This window comes from Ahaetulla prasina, chromosome 2 (assembly GCF_028640845.1).
Source record: "Ahaetulla prasina isolate Xishuangbanna chromosome 2, ASM2864084v1, whole genome shotgun sequence".
In the NCBI taxonomy this organism is placed as follows: domain Eukaryota; kingdom Metazoa; phylum Chordata; class Lepidosauria; order Squamata; family Colubridae; genus Ahaetulla; species Ahaetulla prasina.
The window spans coordinates 47,878,998-47,895,904 of NC_080540.1; the positions used below are offsets into that span (position 1 = coordinate 47,878,998).

At 37.3% G+C, this 16,907-nt stretch overlaps 1 protein-coding gene across 1 annotated transcript in view; it reads left to right on the forward strand.

Annotated features, from left to right (window-relative positions):
• Positions 1 to 16,907, forward strand: part of CNTN6 (contactin 6) — a 199,193-nt gene that overhangs the window by 150,989 nt on the left and 31,297 nt on the right. Inside the window, 4 exon segments of the mRNA XM_058167816.1 lie at positions 7,054 to 7,229; positions 9,187 to 9,304; positions 10,849 to 11,007; positions 11,091 to 11,240. Of these exon segments, the coding sequence (XP_058023799.1) occupies positions 7,054 to 7,229; positions 9,187 to 9,304; positions 10,849 to 11,007; positions 11,091 to 11,240 (603 nt within the window).

Consider the following 16,907-nt stretch of genomic DNA (forward strand, 5'->3'; position numbering starts at 1 on the left):
TTCATTACATAAACATTATATAGAAAATATTGTTGCATCATATAGGAGACCTCACATTTGCAGATGATGGATATGTACCTGGATTGAAAAAATCCAACCTATATGGAAATGTGTAATGCATTTTTGTGGCAGTCATCAAAAAAAATATACTTATTAAGTGGACATTCTACAAGTCCATTGGATAAAATAAGCATAGATCTAATTACTTTTAAAGGAAAGCAGAATTTTTCAAATATATTCCAACCTCGGGATTTATGTAATTACATAAATTTACATTTATGTAAATGTAGTTGGAAGGGACCTTATAGGTCACCTACATTTAATTTAATTTAATTTAATTAGCTTAATTTGATTTGATGTGATGTGATTTGTAGGACTTGATCACCTACAAAATACAGGAATTGGAATTATGATCCAAAACTAAAAATCCACTTTTGCATATATAAGATTCCTAACACATTATTTAGTAAAAACATTATTTTCTAGTACTATGATCAATCACAGGAGACAAGTGGATCAGAGGCCACTCCATTTGAAATTAAGGTGCCTCTGTGATGATAAAGTTCAGCTTCAAAATGATCGTCATGAATTGTTACCAAACCAATAGGCTGAATTGCTATCAAGAAATTATTCTTAAAGAGAAAGTATGTAATTATAAAGTTAGACATCTGTGCTCTCAAAGGAGGAAAAGCTGCTACAGCATGATGTATCGTAGTGTCTGCTGTAATATGTTACACCAGAGACCAATCCACAAGGAGTGGCATGAAGCCAAAGTTTTAATCAACGTGAAAAAGGTCAAGAATTAAAGCTGCTTAGATTGATTCTCTTCTAAAGAAATCAGCATATCTCAAGAACTTTGTGATACAGAATTTGAAGCAGAAATATGATACCCTCACACTTCATCACAGGTGTTTGCAGTTTTTAACCTTAGGTGGAAGAGGATATGAACAGTTTACGATTGTAAATGATTACTGTAAATAGTTATAATAATTTCAATTTTACTAAAATAAATATATAAAAAAAAACAGAAGGATTGTGATCAGTTGAAATAAGAACAGTTAGTTCTGAGATAGAATTTATGGAGAGAAGACTTATACCAGGATACCTACAATGACCAACCTCTGAAGTAATTGAAGAATTTGCAATGAATAATATACCTTGTCCACTGTAAACAAGAACTTCTTGCCTACACAGATTTTCACAATTACGTTTGTTTAAAAGACCTCTATGTGAATGTTCTAGTGCAGGGCTGTCAAACTCCCAGCCTGTGGGCTGGATACATCACGTGCTGCCCATGCCCAAGCCTGGTTTAGTGAAGGAAGAAAAAGTCCTTATACATCACGTGATGCTGCTGGGACAGCATGAGTCTGACACCCCTGTTCTAGTGGATATTCAGAAGATCACTTATTTATTTAATGAATTAGTAGATTTATATATATATATATATTATTTACATTTATATCCCGCCCTTCTCCGAAGACTCAGGGCGGCTTACAATGTATAAGGTAATAGTCTCATTCTATTTGTATATTTACAAAGTCAACTTATTGCCCCCCCAACAATCTGGGTCCTCATTTTACCTACCTTATAAAGGATGGAAGGCTGAGTCAACCTTGGGCCGGGTTTGAACCTGCAGTAATTGCAGGCTACTGTGTTCTAATAACAGGCTTTACCAGCCTGAGCTATTACGGCCCTTTACTTTATATTTACTTTACATTCAGGAGCTGAAGGCAGTATACACACTTCTTGTTTTACTATTCTTCCCCATAGCAACATTTTTGTGCATAGGTTGGACTGAGATGACTTACCTTCCTTCCTTCCTTCCTTCCTTCCTTCCTTCCTTCCTTCCTTCCTTCCTTCCTTCCTTCCTTTATTTCTTTCCAGCATGTTTTTATAAAGACTCATTTTATTGAGTCTGTAATTTGCACCTCTATAACTGTCTGGTTTGGTTCTGCAACCCAACAAGAAAAACACAGACTTCAGAGGATAATTAGAACTGCAGAAAAAATAATTGCTACCAACCTGCCTTCCATTGAGGACCTGTATACTGCACGAATCAAGAAGAGGGCCGTGAAAATATTTACAGATCCCTCACATCCAGGACATAAACTGTTTCAACTCCTACCCTCAAAACGACGCTATAGAGCACTGCACACCAGAACAACTAGACACAAGAACAGTTTTTTCCCGAAGGCCATCACTCTGCTAAACAAATAATTCCCTCAACACTGTCAAACTATTTACTAAATCTGCACTACTATTAATCTTCTCATCCTTCCCATCACCAATCTCTTTCCACTTATGACTGTATGACTGTAACTTTGTTGCTGGCAATCCTTATGATTTATATTGATATATTGACCATCATTTGTGTTGTAAATGTTGTACCTTGATGAAGGTATCTTTTCTTTTATGTACACTGAGAGCATATGCACCAAGACAAATTCCTTGTGTGTCCAATCACACTTGGCCAATAAAAAATTCTATTCTATTCTATTCTATTCTATTCTATTCTATTCTATTCTATTCTATTCATAAGCTCAATGTATTATCTTTCACTGGTTGTTATGAAAGCAGCATAACAGTTAGAGAATAAACCTACTGAAAAGAGGAAAAATGCTATAGTTTAATTAGCAATAACATAATTAACATTCTGTATGTATAACCAGGAACCAGATCATGCTATACTTGGACCTATCAGAGCAATGTTTGTCTTTTATTATTATAGAAATGCCCAGCCTCATTTTAATGTTTGCTTTAATCTGCATATCTAAATGCTATACTTTTTTCAACATGTGTAGTTTTATGTGTGAATATAGGCATATACAATATATACTACTGTATGTATAGACACATGCCTATATAAATAAAAGAGAACCAAGTTTAATGTAGTCTTTTGGGTACTGAACTAGAAGTGGAGAGACCAAGTTGTAGGCAAATCTCATTCATGAAAGCTCATGAGTGATTTAGGGATAGTCATAGTTCAATCTATGTTACAGTTCAATCTATCTTACAGAGGCAGCAGGATGTATGCTATTTGAGTTGTTGAATGAGAAGTTTGATATAAATTTAATAAAACTGGAAGCATGGAAGCTGGAAAAGGAACATATATCTCAGGTGTGAAATTCAGCAGGTTCTGACAGGTTCTAGAGAACCGGCAGCGGAAATTTTGAGCAGAGAAATGGCAAATACTACCTCTGGCTGGCCCCAGAATGGGGTGAGAATGGAGATTTTGCAATATTCTTCCCCCAGGAGTGGGGAGGGATTGGGGATTTTGCAGTATCCTTCTCCTGCCACACCCACCAAGCCATGCCCACAGAACCGGTAGTAAAAAAATTTGGATGTCACCACTGATATATCTCATTTGGGTGTTTTGTCTTATAGTATAATCAATTCTTCCCTTTAGAAAAATCTAACTTTTTATTCAACACATTAACACAATATCTTTTTCTAAAAATTAGAACATTGTTGTTTTTTTTCTATTTTACTTAATATAACAATTATCACTGTATATTTTTCTTACCTATTTTTTTCTTGAAATGTCACTGGTTTGCCTGTTTCCATTTCAACCCACCCACCTACCCCCAAGCTGTAAAAAGCTAGTTGCAGTTGAAATGAAGCTACTGCTTGCCAGTCTGTTGCATGTTTGAAATTCTGTATTGAATTGAGTTGAATTGAAACAACCGCAAATAACTTATAATAAGTAATAAAAATTAGCCACAGCTAATAACACGAAGTGTTAGCGCACATATGTACATACAGTACATTCTCATTAGGCTATTCCTTTTTGAAGTAAGCAATATACTAAGAATAGAAGGCATGACACACGAAAAAGAAAAGGAAATACAGCTAAATCTAGTTTACACCTGCACCACACAGTTTAACCTTGCAAAGAATTCTTGTTTGCCCAATGGCCATACAGTCCTTCATACATAGCAATTTGATTTTTTAAAAACTATTCACTCCTTTCTTTCAGGTCTCCAGAACATTCATCAACTCCACACAACCGTAACTTCCTCAGTCTTCCCCTTCCATTCAATCCATTTATTCTTTCTTATATTTGTTTTGTGGTTTGATACTTATTATATTTACGTGACCAAACTTCTGAAACGTACTATCTTCCTACTGCTCATTCATGCCTGAATTCAATTCATGTTCCTTGAGTACCCAGTCATTCTTATACCTATTTTTTTCCTTTATTCTTACAGATACTTTTTAAGTAAACCATTCCCACTGCATTGAAATTATGCTTATATTTCTTCCAATATACAGTATACATTTCTACTTCCATATAACTACATGAACAGAAGTGTGTTCTTCTGTAAATAATGTAAATAGCATTATGCAGTAGAGATGGATCATAACTATGAATAGAATAAAATAGATAGAATTTTTTATTGGCCAAGTGTGATTGGACACACAAGGAATTTGTTTTGGTGCATATGCTCTCAGTGTACATAAGAAAAGATACATTCATCAAGAATTCTAAGGTACAACCAGTGGTGGGATTCAAATAATTTAACAACCGGTTCTCTGCCCTAATGATTTCTTCCAACAACCAGTTCACCAAACTGCTCAGAAAGTTAACAACCGATTCTCCTGAAGTGGTGCGAACTGGCTGGATCCCACCACTGGGTACAACACTTAATGATAGTCATAGGGTACAAATAAGCAATCAGGAAACAATCAATATAAATATAAATCATAAGGATACAAGAAACAAAGTTACAGTCATACAGTCATAAGTGGGAGGAGATGGGTGATAGGACCGATGAGAAGATTAATAGTAGAGCAGACTTATTAAATAGTTTGACAGTGTTGAAGGAATTATTTGTTTTGCAGAATGATGGCGTTCGGGAAGAAAATGTTCTTGTGTCTAGTTGTTCTGGTGTGCAGTGCTCTATAGCATCTTTTTGAGAGTAGGAGTTGAAATGGTTTATGTCCAGGATGGGAGTGGTAAATATTTTCATGGCCCTCTTCTTGATTCGTGCATTATACAGGTCCTCAATGGAAGGCAGGTTGGTAGCAATTGTTTTTTCTGCAGTTTTAATTATCTTCTGAAGTCTCTGTCTGTGCTGTTGGGTTGCAGAACCAAACCAGATAGTTATAGAGGTGCAGATGACAGACTCAATAGAACTCTCTGTAGAACTGGATCAGCAGCTCCTTGGGCAATTTGAGCTTTCTGAGTTGGCGCAGAAAGAACATTCTTTGTTGTGCTTTTTTGATGATGTTTTTGATGTTAGCTGTCCATTTTAGTATGGTGTTTCAGCGATGTTTTTTTTAATGTAATGAAAGTCTTAATTTGACAATTGAAGTTTTTATTAAAAATCAACATAGTAACATGATATAGCAATTACAATATTTTCAGAGAACATTTGTTTTGGTTCCCTTTTAGAGCAGTTTGGGCTGTTCAATTACAGGCCTCATTGCTTCTGTACTGTATTCAACTGAAATGTCAGAATCTAATCAACAAATCTAATGTTTACTGCTGCTCATTGGGCTGCTTATCTTTAGTGATAGAAATCTCTATTATACTTCAGGTGCACTGAATACTTTGTCTAGTCTTCTTTTTGGAAACAGGTTCTGCTCCAAGATACATTCCTAAAGATAGCAAACAAAGCAGATAGTTAATGAGGAAAATGAAGTTTTAAAGAAAGACTAGTAAGAAACAACAGCTTGAGTCAAATGAAGCGATTATTTCAGCATCACTCATAGAAATTGATGTGATCTGGTTAGACTGGTATATCCAGAGAGACCTTACTTTAGTCTTCTTTGAGACATATACCTTTTATTCTTCTAAGACTGCAAGAATGTATATTTCATGGAATACATGGTTGAACTGCTTAACATAACATAGTAAAACAAAATAAAATAACAGTGTGTGGCATTTTCTGGATTCTGTTTTCCAGATCCCTTTTCTTTGCAATGAAAGATACATAAAATGTTAATTGTAGACTTTTCTCCAGCTTCTTAGACACTATGCTTAAACAAGTGGCAGATACACTTGGCTGGAAATTCATATTCTGATCATTCAGCAGAACCTGTCAATCACCCTGGACACTTAAAGAGGTAAAGAGAGATAAAACAGGATTGTGATCTGAAAGATTAATCCTTAATCTTCATGAGATGAAATTCTGATACAGGGAGAAAGAAAGAGACAGAGAAGCTAGATGATATATATTTTTAAAAGTGCATGTTACTTGCCTTCATACAACTGATTTCAACCTAAATAGTCTCTTCAATTGAACTTTGGGTGGCACAAGCAAGAAGGGATAGACAAATGTTTATTTTCCAAGTGTTGTATCTACGGCCAGTCAAGGTGGGCAAAAGGATACTTATCCACTATCTTGTGAATATCTCAGGAGAGTTTTTTATGCCTGATTCAAAGTATCAATTGATTTTCAAAATCAGATTTTTTCACCTCTATCTGAAGTGGGGGGGGGGAGGAATTATCATGTTTCTTTTAACTAGCATCCCTAAATAGGTACTGATTGAATTGGGAATAAATACACAATTCATAAATACATTTTTCAACAAACGTTGCAAGTGGGAAACACTGGAGTCCTCTATTTATACTATTGTCCAGACTGATGGTAATTGTATTGCTATGTCACAACATACTTTTTTTTCCCCTACCAATCTACATAATTGGTACAGTATTTATCACTGTATCTAGGCTTCCTACTGCAATTTATTTACATTCATATGAATTACTATGACTGCATAATGCTTTCCTCAACATACTCACTTAAACTGTTTATAACAAGGGAGTTGTTATCTCTACGTGATTTATCAAGCAATCATTGGAACAATAGTAAACAGGTGCAGGGATCAAATATGTGGTACATTCTCTTGTCTCCCAAGTGAACTAGAAGGTTGCTAATGAAGTGGCTGAGGATAATGATTTGGTTGAAGTGGTTGAAATGACTTTTACGGTTGCTTAAACTGGTGTCTTTGAAAAAAGAACTTTGAAATCTTTATAGTTATTCTGGAAATGCCTGGCCATTTGTCAACTTCTTGTATGCTCAAGAAGGACTTTTTCCTGTCTCACAGAAAAAACTGTCATCATTAACCCTCCTTGTGACATTGATGTTATCGTTGGAGAAAGTGTAGTTCTGCCTTGCCAAGTATCCAAAGATCCATCCATTGAGGTTGTTTTCTCATGGTCATTCAATGGAGATCTGATCAATTTTAAAAGAAGAATGACCCATTTTGAAAGAGCTGGAGGTGTAAGTTTTGCTTTTTTAAAAAAAATTATATCCCACCCTTCTCCAAAGACTCAGGGCGGCTTACATTGTGTAAGGCAATAGTCTCATCCATTTGTATATTATATACAAAGTCAACTTTATTGCCTCCAACAATCTGGGTCCTCATTTTACCTACCTTATAAAGGATGGAAGGCTGAGTCAACCTTGGGCCTGGTGGGACTCGAGCCTCCAGTAATTGTAATTGCAGGCAGCTGTGTGTTAATACCAGACTGCATTAGCCTGTTGAGCCACAAGAGGCTTCATTGTTGTTTGTGTGCTTATGCTTTTGCTTTTGTATAACCATTTAAAAACATCTCATTTTGAAATCACATGATGATTGGTTGTTGTTTTTTCTATAGTAAACTACATACAGGGACATTTTTTTTATGTATGCTTGTATAATGTATGGATGTGTGTAACAGATGTATAATAGAAAGCTATCATCTGTGCAGTCAGCATCTAGTATTAAGTTTATCTATTATCTGGCCTAAATTGTAATATTTATAATTATAGTATTTCTATAAATGTTAACCTTTCTCTCTGCTTTGGATGCTTTAAGAAACTGAGCATTTAGAAAAGCACTTATTTTTTCCCATGACAGAGGCAAGGCATAGTAAACATAGTCTACTTCACACACACACACACACACACACACACACACACACACACACACACTTTGATTTTCCTGCTGGAAGTGAGATCTGCCTCCATCCTCCTGCCCTTCCAGAAGGGCCTTAAAACTTGGTTCTGCTAACTGGTCTGGGGCCCCAATGGTTGCGCTCTATGCTCGGGGTGGCTGATGGGGTAGAGAGAAGTTCCCCACCCATGTGTTGCCCATCCTCTTGGGTTTTAGTCTCTTTTTTAGTATCTCTTAATTTTAATAATGGGTGTGGTGGCTCAGTGCCTAAGATCCTGAACTTGTCGATTAGAAGTTCGGTAGTTCAGCGGTTCAAATCTCAAATGCCGCATAATAGGGTGAGCTCCCGTTACTTGTCCCAGCTTCTGCCAATTTAGCAGTTTGGAAGCACATGAAAAATGCAAGTAGAAAAATAGGAACAACTTTGGTGGGAAGGTAACAGCTTTCCATGCGCCTTTGGCATTTACTCATGCCAGCCACATGACCATGGAGACGTCTTTGGACAGCGCTGGCTCTTTGGCTTAGAAACGGAGATGAGCACCGCCCCCTAGAGTCGGGAATGACTAGCACATATGTGCAGGGGAACCTTTACCTTTTAATTTTAATAATCTTGCATTAACTTTTTATCATTATGTAAGCCACTCAGAGTCACTTCATATAAATGTAATAAATAAGTAAATAAATGGAAGACGTTGAAAACTTGCAAAGATTCAAAGAAATCTGTAATGACTTCTTTTGAAGAAGACATTGCCTCCAAACTTAGAGCTGAGACCTTATCTGTAAAAATAGTCGCACATTTCTACTGGCTTTATAGTTCTAGAAATTTCTAGCAAAGAGGCTCTGGGTGACTGCAGTAATCAATGAAATACTCAATCTAAGCAACACAGTTTTCTACAGTTAAAGAGGAGCTAACTCAATCGCACCATTAGGAATGGAGCACCTTCTTCTAAAAATGCTTTATAAAATCTTATTAAATTAGATGTGTGCTGGTAAGACCCCAAAATACACTTCATGGACATGTTTCTTCTAAGTCATAAGTTTTAGTTTGGAGTCTGTTTCCAAAACCTACTCAATGGAAGCTTTATTGCTTTACATAGCTACATCCATTTAGTTTTTGCTTTCATTGTTGGCATTATTTGTGGGAATTGTAATAAAAGTGTCTGAATGAGAAAAAAATAGATGACGCTATGGTATAATTCAATTTAAAAACTGCATCTTTATTAATATTTAGCACGTTATAAAAATATGCATTATGGGCAATGCATCATGTGTGATTAATTGTTTGTGTTCTTTTTATCTAAGGATTCTGTAGGGGATCTTATGATAAGAAATATTCAGCTAAATCATGCTGGAAAATACACATGCACTGTGCAAACATTGATGGACACTCTATCAGCATCAGCAGAAATAATTGTAAGAGGTAAGTCTATAAACTCTAAAAATTAAGCTAATTATATAGAAATGCATAATACCCTTAAATTTTAGAGAAACTGGTTAAATTAAATATGCATAACTAATGATCTATAGCTCAGATATATGTCCTACTGCTATATATTCCCTTGAAATTAAAATTTGCTCTATAGGCAATTGACTCTTTTATATTGAAAATGTATGTTGCCCTAAGGGCTGACCTATAAATATTAGAACCAAGAACTATTTAATCTTGAATCATATAATGAAGACTGGAATGGAAAGGAAAACTGAAATTTTATTTGGCTTAGATATAATTGCTTAGATACGATTGGGAAAGAAAGCCACTCCCAGGGGTACCTGTGAAGAAACAGGTATGAACATTGATAGTGGCTACATGGCAGATGTAATCTTAAAAACTTAATTTGTCATGTTCCTACTGTAGTTTCAAATTAATTCACATATCCTGTAGACAGCAATTATAAGATAGGAAACTACAGGATACCATGTATTGTAGCAGATATGATAATAGTTGGTTCATTCCATATTAACTGAAGGTAGCAAAATGACTAGGAATGGAAATTTGGATTTTAGTGCTTATTTCATTTACATTGTTCACCAGGGAATTATGGGAATTGAAATCCATACAGCTTAAAGTTGACAAGGCCATGAAACACTTATATAATATGTTGCTTTCAGTCCCAAGACCATTGAAGAGACTTATGGCTAAAAACAGAAGGAAATTATTTTTTGTGATTGCCTAAGAAATGGAGAGAAAAGTCCATTGTGTAGCTTAGACTGCATTATTTTGAGAGGGATGGAGAATTGTTAGCAAAGGAGACTGCTGAATTGCATCTCCCAGTCAGCATGACTTCTTTTTCAGATATGCCAAGTATTGTTTTTCCTCGGTATCAGGAAGGTTCTAAGCCTGGATCTAAAAGAATCTTTCCAAATCAAATCTATTTTATGTAGCTACTCATGTAAGATGTCTTAGCCCTTAGGGTACACACTACATGGTTGAAGGCAATTTCCTATGTTTATTTTGAACAATCCCCTTTAATCAGGTGCATTAGTATTAAGTTCACCAGTAAACCCCAAACCGTAAAGAACTTCAAACGATTCTGCTAAAATAATATGGATGTCAAGACTCTGACTAATGAACCCAAGCAAATCAGAACTCTGAGACTAGGACCCTTCTCAAATGTCTTCTTTATTGAGTACATCATATCAGCACAGCTTCAAAGGAAAACCAACTCTAAATCGTTCCTGCTGTTTCAATATAATTAAACTACGAAATAACCCCATCCCCAAATATCACAGGTCATGCTGGCCAATTGGGTTAATTGGTGGACTCTCCAGGTACTCTTTCCCCGACCTTATCCATTGCCTGTAGAGATGACCTTGGTTTTCACGAGAAAGCTCTCTGTTGTGTCTAGTAAGGCATTCCAACCTCCTTCCCCCCACTTCCCCCTCTGGGGTGGCAACTGAGGAACAGAAAAATGGCTGCTGCCAGGTTTGGTTCAAAGTTGACAATGGATCTTTTGTTTTAACAAGGCATTCCTGGCCCACCAAAAGAGATTACTATTGAATACGTATCTAGCACAACTGCACTGCTGAACCGGAAATCAGGAGCAGAAAACAACAGTCCTATCCACACCTACACAGTTCAGACAAGGACCCCTTTTTCAGTTGGATGGCAAGCTGTTCTAACAGGTACATATTTCTGAATTACATTCATGCTGTTTTCAAAAACTGTCTGTCTCTAACCCTTTTATTTTTCTTTTTGTTTTCGTAAGTTCCTGAAGTCATCAATGGAAAGACCCACACAACTACAGTGGTTGATCTAAATCCCTGGGTTGAATATGAGTTTCGAGTTGTAGCTGCCAACAGTATTAGAATTGGGGAACCAAGTACACCATCAGAGCTCCTAAGAACTAAAGCATCCAGTAAGCTACTTAAAATATTACAGATGGGTTTAAGAGCTCTTAAAATACAGTTTTGCTCATCATAATGGTTTATCTTTCAGTAACTTTCAAAGCACAATAAAGGGTTTAGAGGGTTATTTGTATTTAATTATTTATATTTCTCTGTTCCCTTTTTCAGCTAAATATTAGTATCTAAACTATTTCACATTAATTTAAGGCTAATAATTGCAATATGAAACCTTCCATAATGGAAGGCAAAATTCAGGGCAGTGGAGAGGATGTCCATGGTGTCACAATGTTCTGCTTCTCTTATGATCACTTACCACATATTGGAGGGGGGTGATGAAGAAAAAAGACCCTTGTGGTATAAGGGCCTTATTTCTCTTCAATGAAACATTTTTTTAAAGCCTATTTACCTGGATTTAAGTCATATTGAACTCCCTTAAACTTACTTTTAAACAGATATATAGAATGGTAGGAAAGGAAAGGAAAGGAAAGGAAAGGGAAGGGAAGGGAAGGGAAGGGAAGGAAGGAAGGAAGGAAGGAAGGAAGGAAGGAAGGAAGGAAGGAAGGAAGGAAGGAAAAGACAGTACATTTTATTGCATATTAATCAGCATATTTATACTATTATGTATACAATTTATAGTATTAGCATCATTACCTAACACTAACTTGCAGGCAACTATCTGAATGCAAACAGTGCTATGCATTCCCTAATGTATTTTCACATATACATTTCTGTGTATGTGTGTGTGTGTGTGTGTGTGAACATTTTTTTTTCACTTGCAAATCCATAAATATTTGCTTTCATTCTGCTTTAATTCAAACAGCAAAGACAGCATGATACAATCATGCCGCAAGCATTAGGGTATAGAGCAATGCACACACAAAGGGCTAAGGCTTGATTCTAATGGCTGTTTGTAGCTGCTTTCATCAGACTAACTGGTTTAATAGCCCCAGTGGATGCTGCTATGTAGATACATTGATTTTAAAAAAAATTGGCATCACAGTATGAAGCGAAATGCATATATTCATTCCAGTTCTTTTAATTTTTACCAAATTAACAGCAAAAGTCATATCGTTTTCTTTTTCTAATTTTATATCAGAATCTATAAACACACACAAATAAGCATGTGTATGTATATGTACCATTGGAGTTGGCTACTGGATTGATAGCAGACCCACTACCCCCCTCACTCCCTCATCCCCCTCCCCCAAATATCCTTCATGACACCATCCATGGATCTATTTAAGCAACTTGCCATATTCTTCAGAAATGTAAAATACTTAAAAGTTGACTGACCAATGTGTTAAGCAAGCCAATATTCCAATGGTATGACCAATTCAGGAAAGTGTTCAACCCTTACACCTGCTGTTGGAAAGCGCTTGTGCCCCAGTCTTTGATTGTTTCTACTGCTTGATGCAGTGTTGGTCTCTAATAACGCATGCCTTGACTTACTAAGAAGGACTAGGAGGAGGAGACTAGATATGCATTACTGAAACTTGCTTGGTAATGGAATGTTTCCATTTGGATCTGAGGGTGGCACCAGCTGCAACTCTTGAACAAGATATCAAGTGGCAATTATCACCTAAGAAACTGATAGCGAGTTGCCGGCTTTTCATCCGCTCTGTTCCACAAACTCCTGCCATTCCCTGTCACCCATCATGCACTGGTCTTTGGAAAATATTTATGCTCCAGAGCTCACACTATGGAAAGAAGACAGCCCATTCTATGCCTTGGCATCCCTAGGCTGCATGACACCATCTGTAAGAGGGTGCTATTTTTGGAGTGGCCACAATGAATTGTGATCACTTTGAAAATTTATTTATTTATCTATTTAGAATAGAATAGAATAACAGAGTTGGAAGGGACCTTGGAGGTCTTCTAGTCCAATCCCCTCCTTAGGCAGGAAACCTTGCACCACTTCAGACAAATGGTTATCCAATATCTTCTTAAAAACTTCCAGTGTTGGAGCATTCACAACTTCTGCAGGCAAGTTGTTCCACTTATTAATTGTTCTAACTGTCAGGAAATTTCTCCTTAGTTCTAAGTTGCTTCTCTCCTTGATTAGTTTCCACCCATTGCTCCTTGTCCGGCCCTCAAGTGCTTTGGAGAATAGCTTGACTCCCTCTTCTTTGTGGCAGACCCTGAGACATTGGATAACTGCTATCATGTCATCCCTAGTCCTTCTTTTCATCAGACTAGACATACCCAGTTCCAGCAACCTTTCTTTATATGTTTTAGCCTCCAGTCCCCTAATCTTCTTTGTTGCTCTTCTCTGCACTCTTTCTAGAGTCTCAACATCTTTTTTACATCGTGGTGACCAAAACTGGATGCATTCCAAGTGTGGCCTTACCAAGGCATTATAAAGTGGTATTAACACTTCACATGATCTTGATTCTATCCCTCTGTTTATGCAGCCTAGAACTGTGTTGGCTTTTTTGGCAGCTGCTGCACAAAAAACAAATTAAATTAATTAAATTAAAAATTTATTTATTTATTTCATTTATTTATTTCATTTACTCACTCATTCATTCATTCATATTTAAGAAAACCTATATGACCACTTACTCACTGTCAATGAGTCTGGATGGCTTGCAAAACTATGGTGCCAGCTTCTGGTATGAAGCCATGCAACTTACGGATGCTACTTCTCCTGTCCCCGTGTAGGGAAGCTGAGCTTAGAGCTCTGGAGCTCATATTAGGGAAGGAGGACAGGTCATTCCTCAACATTCTTTGGACATGTAACTCTATCCCAGAAGCAGGCAGCATTTTTGGAATGTCTGCAATGAGAGGCCAAGAGATGGAGCAGCCTCCCCTCTTTTCACCAATATCAGTTCTGGAGCTCCCCAGATCTTCCAAAAATAAGTGTGCAAATGGTGACTGGGCTTGGGAGATGAGGATATAGGACCCGGTGGTGTGGAAAGCAAAGTCTGTGAAGACCCCAAGGGGTGGGAACTGGAGCACAGATTGTCTCATCTGGGAGGCTTTAAACAAGTGGACATGGGTCTGCACTAGATCTCCCAGGTCTTCCCCTCACCCATGAGTACCATGTGGTCTGCTTAACAACTTGTATAATCACATAATGACTGCATTGGAGAGAACAGAGGTGAGCAAGACAATCATATGGTTGCCTTGCTTAACAACACTCACAACTTTTGACCATAATGGGCAGGCTCCATTACAGTGATGAGTCCAGGACAACCTGTATGAAAGATAATGAAATAAAATAGCTGTGAAATACTTGAGTATCGGAATAATCTCAGTACTTGAGATCTGGATAAATCCTACCCACTTTAGCAATATAAACTGTCCCAAAAACAATAGGGAAGCAATTGTGTTTTGTAGCTCTTTACTAAATGGTGACATTACTAATTAATGTCATCTTCAGAGAAACGGGCGTAAGAAATGGTAATAAAAGGGGAAATGGAGTGTCCATTTGAAACCTGATCACAAATTGATACTTTTTCTACAAGCAAATGAGCTATCGCACATTTTATTAAAATGGAAGAAAGAATTAATTGTGCAATAAAATTTTCATCTTATTCTCAGCTATGACCCAGGTGAGGCTTTGTTGAGCAATGGTATTAATTTCTTTCCCATGCAAATACAGTAAATACAAGCCTAAATGAGCATGAACTAATTCATTGGACAGTGGAATGTTAGCTCTGCTTGGCTTAAAAAGTCTCATTTTAATTCTTCATTTTAGTTAATCATCCCATTCACTTTTCCTATGTTGGGCAACTCCTAAGCAATTCACTCAATTATTGGTAACAGTAAAATTTGATAATCTATTTCCATCCAAAAATAAGATATAAACTTATTTTTATGAATTCAGTCTACCCCGCAGGAAAAGAAATCACAAACTTGTCAAAAATAAAAAGATTATGTTTCTTGGCTATCCTGTAGATCAGGGGTGTTAAACTCAATTTCATTGAGGGCTGCATCAGGGTTGTGTTTGACCTCGGAGGGGTCTGGGGTGGGTGTGGCCAAAGTGGGTGTGACCAGCTCAACATCACTCGTGTTAGGGGCACCTGTGGTGACCTGAACACTCTGTCAGCAAAAACAGGCTCCGTGCTCTGTTTTTGGCTGCGACAGCTTCCTGCAACTCTGTCAGTGAAAATGGAGCTCGGGCGGGCTGCCCGCAGTACTTGTATGCTCTATTTTTGGCTGCGGTGCCTCCTGCAACCCTCTGCCAGCGAAAACAGAACTCAGGCGGCCCTCCAGATATGTGAGTGGAAGGTATTGTTTTCATAGAAGGTGTATTAGCTGGTCGTACCGGAATCGCGGGTAGGAGGCTCGGGTCCACAGGAATATTGTAGTTAGTATTAGGGTTTTTATTATTAGATTAATGGTGAAGAGTTGTGGGGTTGTTGTTTTTGCTGGCAGAGGCACTGCAGGCCGGTCCTTAGCTGTTTCCAAGGCAGCCCTGCGGGCCAGATCTAAGCACCCTATGGGCCGGATCTGGCCCCCATGCCTTGAGTTTGACACCCCTGCTGTAGATTGAAAGTTAAGATAGATTGAGGCTGTATGTATTGTACATACTATGTACTACATGTATTGTATAATAATAGTAATGTATAGTAATATAAGAACTATAAGATATCCAGTTGATTATGTGGATAATTTTGTAGCAATAGTGGTAATCTACAAAAAAATAAATGCCACATGTTCAAGTAAGTGGGTATACAGAGTACTTGACTTACAACCATTCATTTAGCAACTGTTTGAAGTTTACAACAGCAATAAAAAAGTGCCTTACAACCAGTCCTCATATTTGCGACTGTTGCAGGATCCCCAATGTCACAGGATCAAAATTCAGGCACTTGGCAACTGGCATGTTGCAGCATCTTTTGACCACCATTTGCAATCTTCCTAGCTGGCTTCTGAAAAGCAAAGTCAACAGGGAAAGCCAAATTGGTTTGACTCACTTAATTGCAACGAGTTACTTAACAACCATAGCAAAAAAGATAATGAAATTGTACACACTCACTTAATAATCTCCTTACCTAGCAATGGAATTTCTGGTCCCAATTGTCATAAATCGAGAACTACCTATATAGGATGCAGACTATACAGAAGTCACTTATGAATGTCTATTGCTTCAGATTGATTTCAGTGAGATGATCGATGACAGAGAAATTAGTTATATCATAGTGACAGCTGGCTGTATTTTCTAGGAACAGCTATCCCAATATATGTCAAAACCAAGCTGCAAATCTCCATGGAGCTAGGTTATCAGCATAATCCCCTTCTCAGTCTCAACGGACAATTTCTCCATGTTATTTGTAGATACAGTCATGGGTTACTCCAAATAACAACATATTGGGCCCAGAAAGTATTCCATATTTTATTATTCTTTTCCCATTCCTATGGTAATGTAAACCACTATGAGACTTTGAATTTCAAACTATCCTCTTCTTTCCACAGAGCCATGCACGCATGTGGCAGATATATATATATATATTGTTCTGTTTCCCTCCCCCTAATACTCCCAGCAAAGAGTCAGTCAGAGGCCTTCTTTTCTCCTTTTATTTACATAGATACATGTCCTGGCCACGTCTACCCACGGGCCTGCCAAGTTTCTGGAGATAACGAGGAAATTATAGATAAGGCCAGAATTACTCACGAATAGATTCTTCCCTCCTTGAGACAGTTAGCTCACGCCAATTCATTGCTTTGTCCAA